The sequence below is a fragment of the Caretta caretta genome, chromosome 27 (genome assembly GCF_965140235.1).
Source record: "Caretta caretta isolate rCarCar2 chromosome 27, rCarCar1.hap1, whole genome shotgun sequence".
Classification (NCBI taxonomy): domain Eukaryota; kingdom Metazoa; phylum Chordata; order Testudines; family Cheloniidae; genus Caretta; species Caretta caretta.
Window position 1 is genome coordinate 12,911,407 of NC_134232.1, and position 22,716 is coordinate 12,934,122.

Consider the following 22,716-nt stretch of genomic DNA (forward strand, 5'->3'; position numbering starts at 1 on the left):
AACAGAGGTCCTCATCCTTTCCCTGGGCTTGGCATTGGGCACATGGTGACTGTGACAGGATCCCCGGGGTGCAGCCTGGGACCGTGGGACTGCTGTGCCCCCTGAACTCTCTCCAGCCTGGCCTGTCTCTCAGCGCCTTGCTAGTGACCAGCAGCAAACTCCTCCAGGTGCTGTGATCACTCATGTGGAGACCCAACACCCAGCTAGATTGAATGAATGCTCCCAGATCCACTCATGAATCACACAGGGAAAGGCCCCAGCCAAACACCCCCACCCCAAATTGGTTCACCACTTCATCAATGGAAAGTGGATATACACCAGCCTTCGCAAAACCTGAGCAGATTTGCCACACACTTTGTACAAACTCACTGGTAAAGATAAACAGTACAACAAATGTATTGACTACAAAAAATAGATTTTTTAAGTGATATTAAGTGATAGGCAAAAAGTCAGAGTCAGTTACCAAAAGAAAATAAAACATAAGCACCCAGTCTAAACTCTTAACCCTGTTAGATTGGGCAACATCTAGATTAAGCAGTTTTTTCTCACCCCACTGGATATCGCAGTTCATAGTACACAGATTTCACCCTTGAAATCTGGGCCAGTCTTCTCTGTGTCCTTGTTGCTTGCAGCATGGGTGGGGGCAGGAGAAAGGTGAAGCAGGGGCCTGCTCTGTTCTGTGTTATACCCTCAGTCCCATGTGTTTGGGGAACACACAAGTCCAGGCATGTCTGGGGGGCATTGCTGAGTCTCCAGGCCAGGTTGAAAGAAAGGGAGGACTTGTGGCACCTTAGAGACTAACCAATTTATTTGAGCATAAGCTTTCGTGAGCTACAGCTCACTTCATCGGATGCATTCTGTAGCTCATGAAAGCTTATGCGCCAATAAATTGGTTAGTCTCTAAGGTGCCACAAGTCCTCCTTTTCTTTTTGCGAATACAGACTAACACGGCTGCTACTCTGAAACCTGTCATTAGGCAAGGTTGAGCAATTCCCCTGGTGTGGCCTCCTGCAGGTCATTGAATTGCCCCTCCCTTGCTGGACAATGGCTGTTGATGGGTTGTTTGAAACCCTGCTGGGGTGTTGGTTACTTTCCTTGCTGTTGCCTCTGGGGAGCTAATATCTGGCTGATTTCGCCAACTTACAGCGTGTTTTAGTGACAACCATACAACACAATTCTCATAACTTCATAGACATTAATGAGAGTCATTTTTCTATCCGTATATGTATTTCAGCAGATCAGAACCTTTCCCCCGATACCTCACACGGCCTGCTTTATATGCAAGATCACAATTCTATATCAATGCGGAACATGGAGGTTACAGGGCACTCCCCCGAGGTACAGAATGTCACAGTGACCTTGCTTGTGATATTAATAAGTGGTCAGAAAAGCAGCATCTCAACAGCTTTGGTGCTACCATCCCAGCTGGAAAAGAGCCTGGTTTGAGATCCTGTGGATAGCTGCATTGCTCAGTCTGAGCAGCGGGTCTGTTCTGACCAACCTCCTCCAGTGCGTCCCCCTTAGTAAAGGGGAACTGATGAACTTTTTGCGAGCCGCTGCCTGTCTCCTGTGTTGTGGTGTTCCCTGCCGGGTGAAGGGGGATGTTGCATTTTGCAGGGAGAGACTTCTTGCTTACACATTTGCGACTGGGCTTTGAAGCTGCATGTGCTGCTGTTCTATCCTGTTATGGTAGGAGCAGAAAGGAGATGATCAGAGATGCATCTCCAATTCTACGTGCAGCCCTCACCAGTCTGGCCTTATTTATTATGACTGGATCCCCGAGGATATATCAGCTATTATCTTCATGTCCTGTTTACCTCGTTCAGAGTCTGCACTTAACAGTTTGTCTCAGTCCGCAGTTCAGTTCACACCACCCCCCAGAAATGACGTGAGTAGTACTGAGGGTCTGTCTAGGAACCACAGGAGCAAGGAAATTAACAGCCAGTGTTCCACTAGGGCCAATGGGTTACTATAGAAACCCCTTGTGGGACCTGTCCTCTTGTGAATTCCCTTGACCCTGTGGGATTGCCCTCCTCCAGGGCTGGTGGGAGAGGAAGGAGGGGTCTCTTGAATTTTGATTTGCAACGTGACTCATGGAAATAAAGCTAGTGTCCAAGCTACCAAATTATTTTTCAGGATCCAGTTTTGCTCCCAGCTGTGTTAGCTTGTGAGTTGCCCTTAACTGAGACTAAATGATAACCTATGGGCCTTGAGCCCAGGAGCTGTATGTTTGAACGTGTTAAGATGGCTCACTTGCACTGCTGTGAAAATTACCAGGTTCGTGCAGTGACTCATGCATCTAAAACGCTCAAATGGTTCTCACTCGCTTGTTGCAATATTGACAACTCATTCAGTTCTCATTAAGTGCACCAGTCACCTGCACACTTGAATTGTCCAAGCACGTCCGTTTCTGAGTGAAAGGAACTCCCCAAACAGTCTTTTGTTTCTTCGGGGCAGCGGTGTTTGTTTAAACTTTCATTTTTTTCCAAAAAAAGAACAGGAGGGCTTGTGGCACCTCGGAGACTAACACATTTATTTGCACGTAAGCTGTAGTGCTCCTTTTCTTTTTGCAAATACAGACTAACACGGCTGCCACTCTGAAACCTACCATTTTTTTCCAAGAAGTTTAGCCCAAAGCCCTCGTCCCTTCCCTCCTGTGGTGAGATCTCCTGTCAAATTCAATCTTTGGTATGAATTTTTAAGCCGTTGCTCTGTGAAACCTGCTGGATTGCCAGCCCGGGAGACAGAACTCCTCTCACCACAGAACAGATACAGCAGCAGTGCAGAATCACTGCTCTCCTCCCATATGCCCCAGCCCTGATCTATAGGGAACGCTTTTTGGTGGCTGCCTAGTCAGTCCTTGGCCTCTCCAGCAAAAGGGTACGCATGACAGCAGCGGCTTTTATGATGCGAATGGCTGTCCGCTATGGACGAAGACCCACCAACTGGTTTCTCATAGACCATGAAACAGCTGTCAGAATGTAACAACTTCCAGTCCAGCTGGGCTGTATTCCACCCAATAGCCTGAAGGTGAAAGGCTGGTTCCAATTACCTGAACCATCCAGTCCCTCATAAGCCAAAGTTCCAAGCCTCTAAAAATAGGATTTGTGGTACAAAAATCCCACTGGCAGGCCCTTAACTATGCTCTGAAGCAGAGTTATTTTGACACAATAGATGCTAGACCCTTAATAGCATTCCTGTACAGAACGAATTGGCTTCCTTTTTTCCCCTCTGCCTCAAGCCACAGCACATTTACCTGGGAGTTGACTGATCAGTGCTAATGTCGTCTTCCTTCTTTAGCCCTTTAGCGCTACGGGGTTAGGTCGAATTTAGCCATGTTAGGTCGATTTTAAAATGAATGCATCTACGCAACCAACCCCGTTCCATCGACCTAAAGGGCTCTTAAAATCGACTTCTGTACTCCTTCCCGGTGAGGGGAGTAGCGCTAAAATTGACCTTGCTGTGTCAAATTTGGGGTAGTGCAGACGCAATTCATCAGTATTGGCCTCTGGGAGCTATCCCAGAGTGCTCCAGTGTGACCGCTCTGTACGGCACTTTGAACTCCGATGCACCAGGAACTTTTGATTTAATTTCCTATTTGGTCAGCATGGCTAGCTCAGCAGCACAGGTGACCATGCAGTCTCCCCCAGAATTGGAAACGAGCTCCAGCATGGACTGAAAGGGAGACACTGGATCTGATTGCTCTATAGGGAGAAGAATCTGTGCAGGCCGAACTCTGATCAAAAAGAAATGCTAATATATATACCAAAATCGCACAGGGCATGGTGGAGAGAGGCTACAACAGGGACACACAGCAGTGCCACGTGAAAGTTAAGGAGCTCAGGCAAGCCTACCAAAAGACAAAGGAGGCAAACGGTCGCTGCAGATCAGAGCCCCATACATGCCGCTTCTATGATTAGCTGCATGGCATTCTAGGGGGGACCCTACCACTACCCCACCACTGTTCGTGGACACCTGCAAGGGGGAAGTCTCACACAACAGGGAGGAGGATTTTGTGGATGAGGAAGAGGAGGAGGAGGAGAATGTGCAGCAGGCAAGCGGTGAATCCGTTCTCCCCGGCAGCCAGGACCTTTTCATCACTCTGGAGCCAATACCCTCCCGAGGCGGGATCCCCAACCCTGAAGCCGGAGAAGGCAGCTCTGGTGAGTGCACATTTGTAACTACAGTACAGGGTTTAAAAGCAATAGTGTTTGTTTGATTTGCCCTGAAGAATTGGGATGCATTCACGGACAGTACAGCTACTGGAAAAGTCTGTTAACGTGTCTGGGGATGGAGCCGGAATCCTAGAATATTAGGTTTGAAAGGGACCTGAGGAGGTCATCTAGTCCAACCCCCTGCTCAAAGCAGGACCAATCCCCAATTTTTGCCCTAAATGGCCCCCTCAAGGATTGAACTCTCAACCCTGAGTTTAGCAGGCTAATGCTCAAACCACTAAGCTCTCCCTCCCCCCAGTCTCCATGAAGCTCTCCTGGAGGTACTCTGAAAGCCTTTGCAGAAGGTTTCTGGGGAGGGCTGCCTTATTTTGTTCTCCATGGTAGGACACTTTACCACACCAAGTCAGTAGCAAGTAGTCTGGAATCATTGCAGCACAAAGCATGTCAGTGAATGGTCCTGGGTTTTAGTCACATTCAAGCAACATTCAGTCTGTATCTTTCTGTGTTAGCCTCAGGAGAGTGATATCATTCATGGTCACCTGGCTGAAATGGGGGAATTTTCGTAAGCGAACAGTCAAAGGACCCTGTTCATGCTGGGTTGTTTGCGCTTGGCTAAAAGGGATCGTCCCAGAGAATTCCCACGCGGTGGGGGGAGGGGTGAAGGGATCATCCCAGAGAATAGCCAAATGGTGGGGTGTGGGGAGGTGTGTGCTTCACATCCACCCGAAAACTGCAGCCCTTCCTTTTAAATGTGAAACTGAACCGGCATTGCTTGCTATGGGAAAGGATGGCGCTGCAGTTTGAAACCATTCCCACATGTTATGAAGGTGTAAGAAGCCAACCCCGCGTACCAAAAGGCTTACCATGGCTGCCTGGAAACCGAATTCTGTTGCCCAGCCATTTGTGATGTGTCACCATATCAGCAGGCGCTCAATATAAAAGGCAAAATGCGACCTTCTACCTAAAGCACATGTGCTGTCTGCTGTGAATTGCTTGATTCACTGTGAAAGAGTCTCCCTTTTGTTCTCAGAAATGTATCATCTTAAATTTTACTCTCCCTTTTTATCCCCACCTCCCCTCCCAGGTGCAAATGTTTCTGTGCTCCCCATATCATCTCCGTCCCTGAGGTTATCGCAGATTAGAAGGCAAAAAAAAATGCACGTGTGATGACATGTTTTCAGAGCTCATGCGTCCTCCCGCACTGATAGGACAGCTTAATGCATGGAGGCATTCAGTGGCAGAGGCCAGGAAAGCATTAAGTGAGCGTGAGGAGCAAAGGCAGGAGGCGATGCTGAGGCTAATGTGGGAGCAAACAGACATGATGAAGCGTCTGTTGGAGCTGCAGGAAAGCCAACAAGAGTACAGACCCCCGCTGCATCCATTGTATAACCTCCTGCCCTCCTCCCCAAGTTCCATATCCTCCTCACCCAGACGCCCAAGAACGCGGTGGGGAGGCTCCGGGCACCCAGCCACTCCACTCCAGAGGATGGCCCAAGCAACAGAAGGCTGTCATTCAAACAGTTTTGATTTGTAGTGTGGCTACAATAAGCAATGTGGCTTTGTCCTTCCCTTCTCCCACACCCCACTCCACCCAGGCTACCTTGTCAATTATCTCACTTCTTTTTTTAATTAATAAAGAAAGAATGCATGGTTTCAAAACAATAGTTACTTTATTTCCTTTGCCAACTGTGATCGAAGGGGGGAGGGTGGTTGGCTGGCTTACAGGGAATTAAAATCAACAAAGGGGGCAGGTTTGCAGCAAGGAGAAACACACACAACTGTCACACAGTAGCCTGGCCAGTCATGAAACTGGTTTTCAAAGCCTCTCTTGATGCATAGCGCACCTAGCTGTGCTCTTCTAATCGCCCTGGTGTCTGGCTGCTCAAAATCAGCCACCAGGTGATTTGCCTCAACCTCCCACCCCATCATAAATGTCTTCCCCTTCCTCTCACAGATATTATGGAGCACACAGCAAGCAGCAATAACAATGGGAATATTGATTGCGCTGAGGTCTAACATAGTCAGCAAACAGCGCCAGCGAGCTTTTAAACATCCACAGGCTCATTTTACCACCATTCTGCACTTGCTCGGCCTATAGTTGAACTGCTTCTTACTACTGTCCAGGCTGCCTGTGTACGGCTTCATGAACCATAGGAGCAAGGGGTAGGCTGGGTCCCCAAGGATAACTATTGGCATTTCAACATCCCCAATGGTAATTTTCTGGTCTGGGAAGTAAGTCCCTTCTTGCAACTGTTTGAAGAGCCCGGAGTTCCTAAAGATGCGAGCGTCATGCACCTTTCCCAGCCATCCCACGTTGATGTTGGTGAAACGTCCCTTGTGATCCACCAGTGCTTGCAGCACCATTGAGAAGTACCCCTTGCAGTTTACATACTAGTTGGCAAGGTGGTCCGGTGCCAAGATAGGGATATGCGTTCCGTCTATCGCTCCACCCCAGTTAGGGTACCCCATTGCAGCAAAGCCATCCAGTATGACCTGCACATTTCCCAGAGTCACTACCCTTGATAGCAGAACTTCAGTGATTGCCTTGGCTACTTGGATCACAGCAGTCCCCACAGTAGACTTGCCCACTCCAAACTGATTCCCGACTGACTGGTAGCAGTCAGGCATTGCAAGCTTCCTCAGGGCTATTGCCACTCGCTTCTCAACTGTCAGGGCAGCTCTCATCTTGGTATTCCTGGGCTTCAGGGCAGGGGAAAGCAACTCACAAAGTTCAAGGAAAGTGGCCTTAACGCATGCAAAAGTTTCGCAGTCACTATGAATCATTCCATACCCGCAACACTATGCGGTCCCACCAGTCTGTGCTTGTTTGCCGGGCCCAGAATCAGTGTTCCACTGTATCAACCAGCCCCACTACCGCTATGATATCCCAATTGCCACAGCCCATGCTTTCAGGAACGTCTGTGTCCATGTCCTCATCACAATCGTCCTCGTGCTGGCATCTCTTAGCCCGGTTCTGCACATTCTCCAGGATAATGTGCGAGGGGTTTACAATGCTCACAACAGCAGCAGTGAGCTGAGCGGGCTCCATGCTTGCCATGGTATGGCGTCTGCACAGGTAACCCAGGAAAAAAGGTGCGAAACGATTGTCTGCCGTTGCTTTCATGAAGGGAGGGGCGACTGATGACATGTACCCAAAACCACCCGCAACAATGTTTTTGCCCCATCAGGCATTGGGAGCTTAACCCAGAATTCCAATGGGCAGCGGAGACTGCGGGAACTATGGGATAGCTATCCACAGTGCACCACTCTGTAAGTCGATGCTAGCCACGGTATTGAGGATAAACTCCGCCGACTTAATGCGCTTAGTGGGGACATACGCAATCGACTGTGTAAAATCGATTTCTAAAAATCGACTTCTATAAAATCGACCTAATTTCGTAGTGTAGACCTAACCTTAGTGTACTTCTCTGTTAGCGTTGGAATGCCTGTTAATAGGTATCATCTGAGAACAGATCTGAAGTAGTCTTGAAGAGATCTTGTATGGTATAACTTGTAAAAGAAAAAGAATATTTATGTAGACAACACCCTGTGGAAGCATCATCAATCACACAACCTTCCGAGTTCTTTCTTCGTCAATGGTCCTTTAAGAAAATCAGTTGGTTTTTTTTTCAATCCCATTCAGAGCACGCTTCCAATAACTGGATTCGAAAAGAAAATGTTTGTTTGAAATCCTGCAGGTCAAAGTGGCTGCTTATTCCGTGAGTGTGGGATTGCAAGGGGTCCTTGGTTAGCATCAGGAATCAAGTGGAAAAAAGACACACAAGCAGTTTTCTTAAGGAAGCTGGTTTTCAGTGACTGAGATTTTTGTTTTTAAATCAGTGGGTTTAAATCAATGGGTGTTTTTTCAATACCTTCTAGTACCCAAGCACTTTAAAGCATCTACATGCTGTTCCTGCTCTGTGTTACTTGCATGTGAAACAGACAGTGAAATGGAAGTGAAATGAAGTGTTGCATACGTTCATGGCTAAACATTTGCTGATGAGTCCACTTACGCATTCAGCAGACAACCCTGATACCTAACTTGAGCTAACTAATGTTTTGAACAGAACTGTCTGATTTTTATCCTCTTTAGTTTATCTCTGCACTCAACATTTCTCTGTTTCTATTCTCTCTAACCCTCAGACCAACAATGGCATTCAGAAGAACTTGGAAATCGAAATCATTGAGTACCAGTTTAAAACCTCATTCTTTGATATATTTGTAAGTATGCTAAAAAGCCAAAGGGAAAGACATTTCTCTCTAAGATAGAGGCAAGATGGCTTAATGGATAGGGCACTGGACGGGAATTCAGAAGCCCTGATTTCTGTGCCTAGCTCTGCCACTGACCTGATGAGGGACCTTGGGCCGTTCACCTCCCACCTCTTGTCTTGACTATTTAGCTAGTCCATGTCTGAAGATCTTACTGTGGCTTGCTCTGTCAGTGTGGCACCCTGCATGATCAGTTCGGCGTGAGTGTAACAGAAATAATAATTACTCTCTCCTTATCTGTGCCTCTTTTGTTTTTTAAAGGTCTTGGCTTTTTTCCGGTTTTTTGTGTTACTTCTGGGCTATGCACTCTTAAAACTGCGCCACTGGTGGGTCATCGCGGTAAGGAATCCATTTTCTGTTGTTGATGTATTGGACTTTGTCTCTCTTTAAACTGAAGCTGGCATGTAGATGTGTGTAACCATCTTCCCTTTTCCAGTTCACTACACTGGTGTCCAGTGCCTTCCTCATCGTGAAGGTCATCCTCTCGGAGGTCAGTTGCTCTCAAGGGCTCTAATGGGAGATTTTGTTTTGTCTCATGGTGTGACTTCCCCGCTTGTGTAAACTCCCTGTGGTTTTCTTTTTCTCCCCCAGCTGCTAGCCAAGGGAGCTTTTGGGTACTTACTTCCCATCGTCTCTTTCGTTATCGCCTGGCTAGAAACTTGGTTCCTGGATTTTAAAGTCTTATCTCAGGAGGCGGAAGAGGAACGATGTAAGTCACTTTCCCTTTTCACGGCTGGAGCAAACAAACCGGCTGGGGCTTTGGCAGCAGCTTGTCACCAGGTGGTGTGTGGGAACCAGGATTAAAAGTGATCTCCAGGCAGGTTGTGGAGATCAGTTGCCTCGTCTGACTTGATTATGGTCAAGGGAGACCATACCAACTACTAAAAGGACCCTTACTGTAAAGAAGACAGGTAGAACGAGAACCAGTGGCTGGAAGTTTAAAGTCGGGCCAATTCAAATTAGAAATAAGACCTCACTGTTTAACAGTGCGGGTGATTAGCCACTGGCACAGTCTCCCAAGAGCAGAGTTGGGACCGTGTGCCCTTCTGGAAGAGATGCTTTAGCCAAACCCTTGTTGTTGGGATCAACACAGGGGAGACTGGCTGAAATTCTCCAACCTGGGCTATATAGGAGCTCATGTGCTCATCCCAAGGTCCCACTCTGACCTGTAACTCTCCAGTTCTCGTGGCCGTGGTTGCAAAAGGAGCTTCTCCTCTCGCTCTTGTCTTCCCAACCAGAAGAGTGTAGGGGGGGGAAATGGCGGCGTCTAAACCAGGAAGAATTTGTCTAGTGAGACTTGATCACAAATGTATTGGTGGGCTGGGAAAAACCAGAGGATGTTTGGGTCTTGTGAGGAGGTTTTAAGATGAAAAATGAGCAAGTGTTTAATGCCTCTATTGGATTAAGAGCGTGTTCTGGATTGCTTCGAGGGAAAGCTCTTATTTAATTAGGCGCTTAATCACCTTTGGATTTGACAGGGAAAAGAGTTCATTGATCTCCATGCAGATAAAGCGCTGTGTCTGAAATGAAAAGTGAGGGAGCAGGGACTGAAAGCTCCTTCTAGGCTGGGCTGTGTGTCCCAGAGACAGCCCGGCTCCCAGTACTGAGCTGTGTTCCAAGCATTAGATAACTGGGTAGCTTAACCTGGAGGAGGAAGGACATGGATGAATGTTAGGAGTAAACTCTGGCTTCTGTATATGTTTACAATTTGTGTCTCTTGGTTCCCTAGGGTACTTGGCAGCGCAGGCCGCAGCCTCCCGCGGCCCTCTGCTCTATTCCGGAGCCCTTTCTGACGGGCAGTTCTATTCCCCTCCGGAGTCCTTTGCAGGTGACGAATGTTTTTGCCTCTTCTTGGCATGCAGTGACCTTTGTATGTGGGTTGAGTTGCTTTCTCAGCTCGTTCCGCTTGCAGGATCCCCTGGGTTTCCTTTTCCCTGTTATTGCCTCTCAAAGTTCCTCGCTGAGCTTTCCCTAATTAGACCGACCTTTTGAGCAGTGTTACAGCACAGTACCACGAACTCCCCTCTGCTTCCAGCGTTGGGGGCAGATTATGTTGTGTAGCTGCTTTTGTGCCCAGCTGTGGGATCAGAATGAGATTGTCAGGAGGTGGAAAAATAGCCACCTACTTTACATTTGATGCCTGACTTTCCTGTGCTATCAAAATCCATTCTCAGCTGTGTTTCAACCAAAGCTCCAGGCCTCAGGACACAGGGTTTGAAATGCACAGTCTGAGGTTGCTCTGGGAAGAGCAAAGGCCTTACCCTGGACACCCGAAAAGCTAGTGTGAACTGCACAGCTTGCTGCAGAAAAGGGTGTTAACCTGTGGCTTTGGTACATTTTCAGAGGGGACGGCACTGGGGCTGGGGGATTGGAGCATTTCCCATTGTAACCACTCTCGCTTTTCCTATACGAGAACACACCGACTATCCTGCATGGATCTGTGCATTTGGAGAGTGAAGTGGAAAGGGAGGGAGGGCTAACCCGATGAGGGCCCTCCCCTTCATAAAATCATACCAGCAGGATCTCTAGCTTCCTCACAACTCTGTACCTTTCTTTAGGATCAGATAATGAGTCTGATGAAGATGATATGGGGAGGAAAGCGTTGACAGCCCAGGTAAATGGAGGAGCGGTGATCTTGCCATTTTAGAGACCCACTTTTGCCCCTGTTGGTTCTGAGCATCTCTCAATGTCTGGTTCTGATGGCTGCCCAATGCATGTTGACATGAGGGTCTGTAATTAGCTAATTACTCCAGCACATACCCATCAAGGTGCTGAATAAATCGAGGGGTTAAAGATCCTGTCCCCTTTCTTCTTCTCCTCTCAGAACCGAAGGTCACAAAATGTTATTTGCTGCCAAGAAACGTTGGCAAATCATTCCCTTAGCTGAGCGATGTTGCTCAGGTGCTCTGGGAAAAACAGGTCTGACTCAGTATCCAGTCACCCCTTATTACTGGGAATCATTCGTCTCGTGTGCAGCATCAGTTACTTTCCCCTTCACCCCCCTCCTGTAGTTAGCTTTTAAAGGCGTCTGTGGCCCTGACAGCAGCTTGTCTCCTTCCTGCTCCCTCCAGTTTCCTTGGTTCTTACTGGTTACCTTTGCTGAAGGAGGAAGGGGGTGTTGACTCCACTATCCTGTCAAATTCCAGCGTGGGTAACAGCCTTCTCCCTCCCTAACATCCCATCAGCGTTTCACTTGGACACAGGATTCTTCACATTGTTTCCAAAACAGCGGGGTAGCTAAGCAGTTGCTGTTTCACCCCAGAGGTGGCTGCAGCTCCATGGGAGTAGAAGTGATCTCATTGTGGCTTGTACCATTTCATCTGGCAAAAATGGTGGGGACTCTCTCAGGAGGAAAGGTATCACAACTGTGGAGAGACACAGCTAGTGTGTCAATGACACACCTAGGGCTAGAATTCTGGCCTGCCAGGTGCAACACGCTTGCCTCTGCCACCCGAGTGGAAGGAGGATATCTGTAGCAGGTGCAGTAGTGGAAAGTCCCTTCCTCTTTTGTTCAGCCACGAGGAGGCAAAATCACTCATTCGCACGCTCAGGATCATTAGTAAAGGGAGCAGTAAATAGATCACGTTTTCTCCTAGGAGAAGGAATATGTCCAGCAAGGCAAAGAAGCAATGGAGGTTGTGGATCAAATCCTAGCCCAGGAGGAAAACTGGAAATTCGAAAAAAACAATGTAAGTATTTCCCTTCTTTGCCTGCAGAAAGCATGGAGGGGTTAGCAGACTGCAGAACGGTGGGGCTTTCCGAACCTGGTTACGCCATGAAAAATTAACAAGCGTTACAATGACATGATTGAATTAGGAATCTTATTCCAGTTCAGTTAAATGTAAATCGCCTCTTATTTAATTAGACGTTCAATTACCTTCCTGTTTGACAGGAGAGGGAACCCATCAGTCTTTCCCCCCACCACCCCAGCCACAGGCGGGCGGAGGAGTGTGGTTAGCCTTTAATTGCAGTTATGGTGTGGAACTGCAGATGACTGAGTGGGAAAGGATCAAAGACATTTGTTGGTAAAATAAGGGAGTGAGTGGTGCCATCTTGAAAACCACCATACCCAGAATTAAGGGAGCTGTCACATGCAATAGACTCCTCCCCTTTGCTACGCATCCAGCTACAGATTCATCCCATTTCTGTGTCTTGTCACGTGTATGCCACAGCGTGTTGCATTCTGTCTGCAGCCATCTGTACATGTGGATTTTTGGAAGCGTGTTAAAATTCAGCTGGAGACAGTCTTCACTTCCTGTCCTAAACTTGCTGCGGACTGTTGATCTGTACTTTTAAAAGGTCCTGCCATGGAGGGGGTTGCGTTTCAGGGCTGACTCTAGCCATGGCAGTGGGTCTGCCCGTTGTGCAGCTTGGCTCGTGACACAAGTCTCAAATGTGCTTGGAGATCCTGGGGTGCAAGGTGCGACCGGCGTGTAAAGGATTGTGCATGTGAAGTGTGACTTGACTCTCTCTTGCGCAGGAGTTTGGCGATGTTGTTTACACCATTGAAATTCCTTTCCATGGCAAGACCTTTATTTTAAAGGTAAGGACTTCTGGCCTCTACCTCCTTGCTTGGTAAATTGCAGCTTTGTTGTAGGGGCATAATCCCCAGGCAGTAACTCTGCTTAATGCCCAGCACAGCTGGTCCCTCATGCTCTTCTGTGGCTCCAGAAATACGGGTCAAACTGCAAAGCCCGTTCTACTTGTTGGTGGGACTTTCAGTAACACAACTCTGCTGCATGCTTACACTGAGCTCTGTTCTACAGCCTGGATAACGCCCGGGCTTGCCATCTAAAACTAGATTGATCCAACCCCCCACAAATACGCTGGGGTCCAATGGCAGAAAGCTGGACCAGGTGACGAAAGAATCCTGTTCCAACCGCAGCTTCCAGAACTACAATAAGATAGCAACTGCCCGTCCACCAAGATCAGGGGTAATCCCACTTCAGATGCAATCTGGCATTAACAGATGTTGTTAGGAAGTGACTCACTGTAGTGGTTTGGCTATAAACAATCTCTTAGTGAAGGCCTATTGCCGTGGTGACTTTTCTTTGTGTCGGTACATATGTTGCCAGAACTGCCCATGAAAAGACTCTAATGAACGGAGATCTGGGTGACCCCATGTTACTGCATTATCCCTCTGCCTCTAAAGACCCACACGAGACTGCAGATGAAGGCGAGTGTTTCATTTTTGCTGACGCTCTTAGTAGCCTTCCATGAACCTCCTGAAACAGCTGCCTGCTTCAGTATAAGTGGTAGACGCCAGAGTAGCCCAGGGGTGGAATAGCTGGCATTGCTCTGTTCAGGATGGAGGTACGCTATTCCTGTCTGCACTGTCTGGCTCCAGCCAGTTCTTCTGCTATCGCTTCTCATGAGCACTTGTTTCACTCAATTGGTTGTCCCTTGTGATCTTTATCTTGTGATGTTGAATACACGCTCCAGGGAAGGCAGCTGGGGCAAACTGAACTGTCTAGTCCTTTTCTCAGGCCTTCATGCAGTGTTCTGCTGAAACAGTCTACCAGGAGGTGATTCTCCAACCTGAGAGGATGATCCTGTGGAATAAAACAGTGGCAGCTTGCCAGGTAAGTGCTTTGTGAAGGTGGCATTTTAATAACCCTCTGGAGTTGGAACTTCGCAGCACAGAACCTACTGCATGCCGTGCCTGGCCCTGCAGGAGCTGGAGGCATGGCTGCATTTGAATACCGATACATTGCTCATCCAGGCGGTCTGAACGTTCTGAAGTAGCTAGTTGCACCAAAAGCCTGTCTGTACGAAAGCCCCAGGGAGGCACAGAGCCAAGGTCATTCTCGCTGCCCTGGCTTGGAGGAGCTTACTCACCCTAGGCAGTTGCTGTGTCCAGGATGCGAAGGAAATGCCTGCTCGTTATACAGAAGGGCAGAGCAGACCATTCTCAACACCAGAAGGTGAACGTGGTCATGCTAATGCTGAACTCTCCAAGGCTTGTATTTGTCAGATCTGCCGCTAAAGGCTCTTCACTTGTTTTGGATCCATGGGCAATTTTGAGGGAGGCTCCTTATTCCTAGCTGTTGGCATGTACAGATCCACAGGCAGGTGAGAGGAAACATCTCTTATTCTGTCCTCCTTTCACTCAGATCTTACAGCGGGTTGAAGATAACACCATTGTCTCGTACGACATTGCAGCAGGGGCTGCAGGTGGTGTAGTGTCACCCAGGTGAGTTTATTCCGCTCCGGAGCCTAGTCCACCAAGCACCTAGAACACATCAAGGAGATTTTGTGTGAGGGAGCTCCAGGCCAGCCATCTTACTCATGAAACATACCATGGGTCCAAGAGGGCATTTCTACCTGCCCTATGGGTGGGTAACATAGTGTAGTATGTAGTGTAATGACTTGCCCAAGGTCCTATGCCAAAATCGATAGCCAAGCCAGGATGAGAACCAGGAGTCTTGGCTCCAAGCCTCTGTGTGAGTCACTGAATACCTGGTCTGTCCCGTTAATAACCATAAATGTACATAGTGTCTCCATGTTAAAATATTTTTGCCACACCTTTTCCATAGGAGTAGATTGAATGTTGGACCTTCCATGTCTGTGCTGTCCTAAAGCTCCCATGCAGACCCCACAGCAGTTGATTTCCCCTTTATTTATGTAGGGACTTTGTAAACGTGCGTCGCATTGAAAGAAGACGAGACCGCTATATTTCCTCAGGGATGTCAACCACTCACGGTTTGAAGCCTCCGCTGTCCAAATACGTCAGGTACGAATTTGGGTTTTGGCTTGGGGAAATGTCTGATTTTTCTTGTAGCACACACTGCTGTATAATATTAGACATTCAGTGCACACAGACGCTTGAGTTTAAAAAAAGGGTGGGGGGGCGTTTCTTGTCGCTGTTTAAAGGAAACTGCCACTTTACAAAACCTCTGGCAGCCTGTCTGTCTGCAGAACTGTATTCTACTTCCTGTGTTCCTCTTCCTTTGTTTAAAGAACAATTGGTATGGAATCATCATGTTGCTTAGGAGGTCAGCAGCAGCTCGGGTTGAGGCAGTGGGGGCAGGGTAGGGGGGGACAACAGATCAAAAACCCTGACCGACTCCACATCCCATCACTGTGGAATTAGCTCTCGCATGGGGACAGTTGCAGCTTCAAAGGGGGAATAAGCAGCTGAACTCATCATGTGTGTTGTTTGTTATGTGTGTGCCCTTTTGTTCTCTCATGCCTGGCCGTAGTTTTAATAAAGGCCTAGGGCACAGAGAGACGGAGCAGGAGGTGTGAACAGAGAGCCCTTCAATACGGAAAAAGAAAAGGAGTACTTGTGGCACCTTAGAGACTAACCAATTTATTTGAGCATGAGCTTTCGTGAGCTACAGCTCTCTCAAAGCACTGGCCAAGGTCTCTGGCATTTCTCTACTCCAAACTACAGTGGCCGGCTGCCTTGTGATGCATTAATCGGGGTCTGAATCTCTTCCAACAAGGCCTCTTTGTTACAGTCAGGCTGTGCCGCAGGTGGCTAGTGACCAGCTCAGCTGCTTCTCTTACTGACTTTGTTTTTCAGAGTAATCTGATTAAAGTAATTGACATTTAACTCACAGGCTCAGTAACTGCCTCAGTCTATTTAGGTGCTGGGGCTTTTCAGGCCTTGAGAATCCTTTTAAGGCCATATCCAGCAGAAATATACGTAGTGTCGCAAAGCAGGAACGTGGTAACACGTGTCTCCTTTTAAACATATCTGGATGGATGGGGCCTTTCGCCTCTTAGTCACAAATCTGGCATGTATCAGTAGGGATCTGTTGGTATCTGCCCCTGCTAAGCAGACCCAGAGGCGTGAAGAGGAAGCTGCCCATGCAGTACCTGCCCTGACCATAAAGGGTTTCATTCGCCACAGCTCTCTTTTCACCAGCACCAGCATTTAACTGGGTTTGGCTTTCAATATCCAGCAAAGGTAGCGCTGGTGAGACGGGCCCCACCAGCAGTCTCCGGAGCAGTGGTTCTCAACCTGCAGCTGTGGCCCATGGGACATCCTCACTGCCATCCAGTGGAGACCTGCATGTGGGGCCCACAATGATAAACAGGTTGAGAACCACTGCTCTGGAGGCTGAAGGCGCCCCCAGCCGGTATAGAGAGGAGCCTGCTCGGCCCATCCATGTCTGTGTCTCTGCTGTTGCCAGTGGAGGTAGCAGGGCATGTTGTGATGTGGAAATGCCTACTACCCCCCCTCCCCCCGCCACCCCCAGTCCCTTCACACAGGCCACTGGACCTCGCTTAACTCTTCCAGTGGGAAATAAAAGCTGAAGGTGCGGCATGAGCGGGAATCTCCACATGGCAGCTGAAGATGCGGCGTTCTCTCTGGCAGCAGAGCTAGCGAGCTCCTGCCCGGTTTGTTTCCCGGTTAGGTTTGCCCAAGGCCTGCTCCAGCTGTGACCTCCCGCCTCTCGGCGCACCCAAGCGCAGTGACGGATCATTCGAACGTGCTGCTGGCTTTGTGCTGCATGGGCGCATTCGGGATCCCGGCTGCCTGCCTGTGTATCTGCCCAGTAGCGTACGTGTATGTGACATGAAGTCTGCAGAGCCTCATGCTGTGCTGTTCCTTTTCCCAGGGGCGAGAACGGGCCAGGAGGCTTCATTGTACTGAAATGTGCCAGCAATCCCAAAGTGTGCACCTTCCTCTGGATCCTCAACACGGACCTCAAGGTAAAGTGGGTTCCACGTCGGCATGTGCCTCGCATCCAGCACAGCCGGGGCTCCCCAGAGCACAAGCTGGAGAATCTGGCTCGCGGCTCTGCCAGTATTCGCAAGCAGTGAGATCTTGTCTTGCCGTCCCAAAGCTTGCCCACCCTTGTGTCCGTTGCTGCCAATAACCTGTAATAGAAACCGCCTCCCCTCGCAGGGAGCAAGGCACCTTGAACACGTCGAGTGACTCCGAGCTGGAGTTATTGGCTACACTGCTGTGTTTGGTCCCTGCTGTCTGCTCGGGCAAGGGCAGCATACAAAAGAGCTGCCAGCCGGGGTCAGGTGCCAGGGGCTGGTGGGAGGTGAGAAGAGACCCGGCCTGCTGAGCACTCACATTGTTGACGGGGTAACCCTCTGCTGCAGCGGGGAAGCACAAAGTCCTCATTCATCGGAGCGCTTGGCCTGCGCCATCTCCCCCCGCCCCCTCCAAGAGAAGTCGGTCGGCTATTCTGTTGCTCATCACATGATTGAAAAGCACTTCCAAAATCAACCGTCCTGCTAGGGAATCAAACTGGGGGATAGAGCTGAGAGCAGCAGAAACCAGCTGCGCCTCTCACTCGGGCTGTTGGGCCCAGAGCTTTGTGTCTGGGTCTCCTTTATGGGAACTGGCTCTGAAGAAATCAGCTGTTTGCAATGGGGAGTGAAAACCTGCCTAGTTCTGTGAGACAGGCCCTCACCCACTGCTCTCTGCTGCCTGTGAGGAAGAAACTTCTGTAGCAGCCAAGCTATTCATAATTGTCCATTATACAGCTCTCACCTAACCCCGAGGCATCTGGGGCTAGCCACTGTCTGAGACGGCTACCGAGCTAGGTGGACCCACTGCTCCAGCCCTCCTGGCATATCCTGTGTCCCTGAAGAAATGCCCGTAAAGAACGGCCTTTAGTGTTGTTCTTTTTGACCAACATCTAATGCAACAGGGTCCTGGTCAATGACAGGCTACCGGGGTGGTACGGCAGTGCAAATATTTCATAGTACCCTGCAGAACAGCCGCCCACCAAACACCCTCTCAGCCCCTTCCATGCAGTCCCCATGGGGAGAGGCTGGCAAAATCGGCCTTGCCGCATGCCCTCAAAGTTACAAGAGCTGGGCCTTGGTGGTGAATTATTACTACTATTACCGTGGTGAATTATTACTACTATTGATGATCTGTTTTGCAGTAGCGTCTAGGAGCCACGGTCACGGACCAGCACCCCACTGCACAAGGCATTGCACAAACACAGGAGACAGGCTGCCCCGCCTCCCCTTCCACCCACAGCCCCCTGCCATTGGGCGAGGACTGGCTTGAATGCCACTGCCGATGGCTACTGCAGCAGTATGGCACAGGGCAGCTGAGGACCCAAACCATGCGGGGTTTTTTATAGACATCAAAACACTTGAAGTTACACCCAAAAGCAGCTCAAAGCAGTTGGGAGCTGTCACTGCTCTTTGCTGTGATTCTCGCCAATCCGCCAGACAGGGCCCGTCCTGTTACCGCACTGATGCAGTTGTTTAAAAAAAGCTCTGAGATGCTCTGGTTAATACTCAGTGAAACCCATCTCGAGCAGCCACAGAGACCTGTGCTGGAAACATGGTGGTGGCTTCAAGCGGGACAAAACGAGCAGTGCCTCCGAGAGACGATCCGGAGCGCAGCTTTCCCCAGGATTCAGATGCAGGATAGGAACTATGTACAATCTTAGCCAGCAAAATAAACCCCTGTGTTCCCGGTTTGTTGTTTCTCTGTAGGGTCGGCTTCCCCGTTACCTGATCCATCAAAGCCTGGCAGCTACCATGTTCGAGTTTGCATTCCACCTGCGGCAGCGGGTCAACGAGGTGTCGGGCAGGCCTTGAGCAGCAGCTCATGACCCTCCACGGGACATCCCTTTGCCCTCTCTCCTTAACACAGAGTGGGGAACAACTTCCAAGAAGCCAGAGCGAGCCTGCCGCGGAGCTGCCTGCGCTTGGAATGCAGACCTCTTCCCTCCCCGCAGGGAGGGCTGCACCAGACCATGTACCAGGGAGGTGGCTATCACTGCAACAATGCTAACTGGAGCAACCTTTGCAGGAATGCAGAAAGGGGGGTGGATGCCTTGAGAGGCCCGAGGGATGCCTCGGTCCCTCCCCACTCCCGCAGATCCCTTTCTCTTCACCCCTCCAATCAAGGATCAAACTAACTGAGCAGCTCTGGGAATCAGTGGAGACTTTTGTGATTTAAACGTGTGCCAAACCCCTTTATTGATCACTTTGTTTTCCCTCGCCATACCCAGCGGAGGTGGCAGTTTCTGGCTGGATAATCCCACCACTGCCCCAATATGTCTCCTGTCCTTTTTTAAAAAATTTCTGATAATGGTGTATGACTTTCATTGGTCTGGAGCTCCTGTATTTACCTAAATGCCTTGTGGAGGAGAGGGAAGGGCAGGGCCAGGCATCCCTATTCATTTTGCTGCTGGAGAATGGTTAAAGTGGGAAATGGAGGAACTCTCGGCACCAGGTGCATGTGACAGCCTCTGCTTCTGATCTGCTGACAGTCATTGCTTTACATGGCATGACTGGTAGCTCACACCCTGTGGGCACTTGGCTACCCCTTGTCATTCCTCAGCTGCCAGGGAGCACACTGATAAAGGTGTTGCCAGGCAGTGGCGGATTAGTTTAGGCACGTGTGGTCCACAAAAGGCTGTGAAATATACCCAGGGCAGAGTCTCTGCAAGTCTAGAATAGCTCTGCAGCCCCAGCTGTGGGCATATCTGGATCTCTGATGTGACTGGGCCCAGGGAAGGGCACCCTGGTAAAAAAAACTATTCAAATAACCACTTCCCCATTTCTTAGTTGGCTCCAGCTCGCGAAGATCTTTCCCTGTTGAGAATTCGTGTCCACCACAAGCTCTGGCGAAGGACCAGTGGAGCCTTGCCAGGCTTGTTCCATTGCCATAGTTCGCTGACGTAGCAGCCGTGGCGTCTGTGGGTGGGATGCTGGGGAGGAAACGGTTTTAAACTCGGAGAAGGATTGCCTGATTCTAGGAAACCTTTCAGTCCGGGAACGAGCGACCTTGGCAAGTCCCTTTTGGCTGCGTAGGGCAGTCAAAGGAAGGCGATGGCTACTGGCCTCTGAGGCTGTGACCCCATTTTCATAACGAAGTGAAGTAGTCCCCTGCTCTGGGGATAGACTAATACTTGTGAGGGGGGATGATACAGCCTTGGGGGGGTGGGGGGGTAAAGAAGAAATACTAACCTCTGCTTGTTCACTAGTTTCGGCGGGGCCTGTAAAAATCAATCTCCATCCTGTTCGTTCAGCTTCTTTAAATCTGAAAACACCGTTAACTCGCTCCCCTAACCCCGATTCCCCCGCGCCACGCACGCCAGGACGTGAGGCTTTTGAGCGATCGCCTCGACATGAAGCATCTTTTGGGGACCTTGTGCACCCCCGCCCCGGGGACTGTGCAGCGAGTTCCAGGGGGTTTGTGGTTCTTCCACGGTGGGGTGGGGGCTCCTCTTGAGCCTGGTTAGAAAGCCTGTCGCTCTAATAAACTGCTGCCTTCCGCCTGGAACCTTTGTACCTTCGTCAAATAAAAACCTACAACAGAGAAGAGCCTCTGACCTGTGTCGCCCAACGTTACACTGCGCCCCACTGTCTTGTCATTTAGGCCTCTGTAAAGCCACCTAACTTGTAAGCTGCTGTAGCCCAGTGGGCATACTTGCATAAGCATGTGCTTACGTGCTTTCCTGGAGCAGGGCCGTACGGCCTGGGGGTGCCTGGAAGAGGTTTATTGGCCAGCTAGAAAGCAGCCCTGGTGCACTGCGAGAATGACAAGAAACAAGTTGCAAGTGCTTAGATCTGCAGTAACATGAAGCACGACCGTGAGAGGCAATGGGGCTGCCCTTGCGCCTCGGGTTCGTAGGGTTGGTTCCCTGCTTCAGGCAGTATGGTTCAGTGGCTAGCGCAGAGAGAATCCAGCGTTCTGTGCCCAGCTCTGCTGTGTGATCTTGGGCAAATCAGTGTCTTCCCCTGGGCCTGGTTTCCCCACTTCTAACCCTTTCCCCATCCTTTGGTTCTGAGTCTGAACACCCGGGAGATAAGAGGGCTCCCATGCACCTTGGCTTGCATCTTGGCAGCTTCTGTCATTGGAGTGCTGGAGATGATGGATCAAATTCGCCCCTGCTTTTTCCAAAAGAGTCCATCTCGGTGGGATCACTGAAGGCTCTGGAACTGCCCCTCTGCGTTTGGCCCATTGGTTCCTGCTCTTTTAAATGAAGCAAAGAACTAAGAAGCCCTAAGCCTGTGAAACAAACCCGACAGCAACTCGGTGAAGAAGCCAGTTCAACCGCACACAGCAGCGAATCTCTCTTGGGGCTGCGTGAACCCCTGCCCTCGCTGTGGCTGGACTGACGCTCCGGGACTTTTCTGCCTGCCTCCCACGCCTGGCTGGTGTTGACAGAGGCAAAAGGCAGCTTGCAAATAGCCGTCCCCTAAAGGGTTGAAGCCCTGCTGTGGGGGGAGCAGCAGCGTCCGACCTTTCCCAGGGCCAGCCCTTTTAATCATATAGTAAAACACAGAGCCTGTGTAAGCGGGGGAAATGGTCCCGCTATTGTGGGGAACTTTGCTGGCTTATACACATCCCGGTGAAGTGGGCTACCGAAAGGATCTCGCTCCCACTCCCTTTACCCAGACGCCTGCCTGACCTCGGGGGCTCCCCTTCCACTCTCCTGTGTGCCAGAGTCCTCGTAACTCCAACAAGGCTGGGCCCAGGATTCCTGGGGGTCTCGACCCCCAACTGTGTCGTGGTCACTTAGAACAGGGGCTAGGGTGTACCCACTCCTGGGTGCTCTCTCTGCACTGGGCACTTCCCTGACCCACTGATCATTACATACAGTTCAAAGCAAAAACAATTTATTAAACAGCAACCAAATTTTTAAAAAAAGGAAGTAATGGGAAAGATTCAAGGAAACCCGTCACCCCGCTCTGTGGCCCGGGGACGTCCCAACCAGTGTCTCGGGAAGGTCAGTGTGTCCCTCCCATGGCCCAGGCCCTGGCTGCGCCACAGGGAGGCTGCGGGTCGGACACTCGCTCTGGTGGTGGCCACGCGCTCTCGGGCTCTAAGTGGCAGGACCCTTCTTCCCAGCGTTGCTCCCATCCCGTCGGGGTTACGATCCCCTCCAAGTCTGGCCTGCCAGGTGGCTTGGCTGGGGCGTCTCCCTGCACTGGGCCGGCTGCCCAGGGTCCCCCGCTCGCTTTCCCCAGCTCCTCCCCGCGCCCGGCTCCGGACGGCTCCAGCCCCCTGGGCTGCTTCTCTGTCCGGCGCAGCCCTGCTCCCGCACTCAGCTCGGGCCCCTGCTCTCTCCTTAGCTCTGCCCCGCTCTGTCTGAGTCTGACCCAGGCCATTCCAGCTCCCCTGGAGGACGGGACCCCCGACCTCCTGACTCCCTCATTAGCCCACCCTGTGATTGAGGCTGACCTGGAGCACTGACCTCTCCCCATTGCTCCTGGCGCCTCTCAGTCTCAGGGTCCTGATTTCCCATCGACCCTTCCCCTTTCGGTACTAGGAGCTAGCAACCAAAACATCCCCACTGAGTCGTAGTAAGGGCACACCAGCCCACTT

The 22,716-nt window shown here is 50.2% G+C and overlaps 1 protein-coding gene across 3 annotated transcripts in view; it reads left to right on the top strand.

The window, feature by feature from the left end:
• STARD3 (StAR related lipid transfer domain containing 3) overlaps positions 1-20,706 on the top strand; it is a 38,360-nt gene extending 17,654 nt beyond the window's left edge. The window contains exons 1-14 of one of the 3 annotated variants that reach the window (XM_048829706.2): positions 3,937-4,163; positions 8,319-8,396; positions 8,706-8,783; positions 8,881-8,934; positions 9,036-9,153; positions 10,174-10,272; positions 11,003-11,058; positions 12,041-12,133; positions 12,925-12,987; positions 13,919-14,026; positions 14,558-14,637; positions 15,073-15,177; positions 17,015-17,108; positions 18,870-20,706. In XM_048829706.2, the coding sequence (XP_048685663.2) occupies positions 4,020-4,163; positions 8,319-8,396; positions 8,706-8,783; positions 8,881-8,934; positions 9,036-9,153; positions 10,174-10,272; positions 11,003-11,058; positions 12,041-12,133; positions 12,925-12,987; positions 13,919-14,026; positions 14,558-14,637; positions 15,073-15,177; positions 17,015-17,108; positions 18,870-18,974 (1,275 nt within the window). In that variant the 5' untranslated portion in view covers positions 3,937-4,019 and the 3' untranslated portion in view covers positions 18,975-20,706. Of the gene's footprint in view, positions 1-3,936; positions 4,164-8,318; positions 8,397-8,705; positions 8,784-8,880; positions 8,935-9,035; positions 9,154-10,173; positions 10,273-11,002; positions 11,059-12,040; positions 12,134-12,924; positions 12,988-13,918; positions 14,027-14,557; positions 14,638-15,072; positions 15,178-17,014; positions 17,109-18,869 lie in introns of those variants that run through there. The other 2 variants (XM_048829701.2, XM_048829702.2) reach the window with 2 other exon arrangements.
• Positions 20,707-22,716: the final 2,010 nt, after the last annotated feature.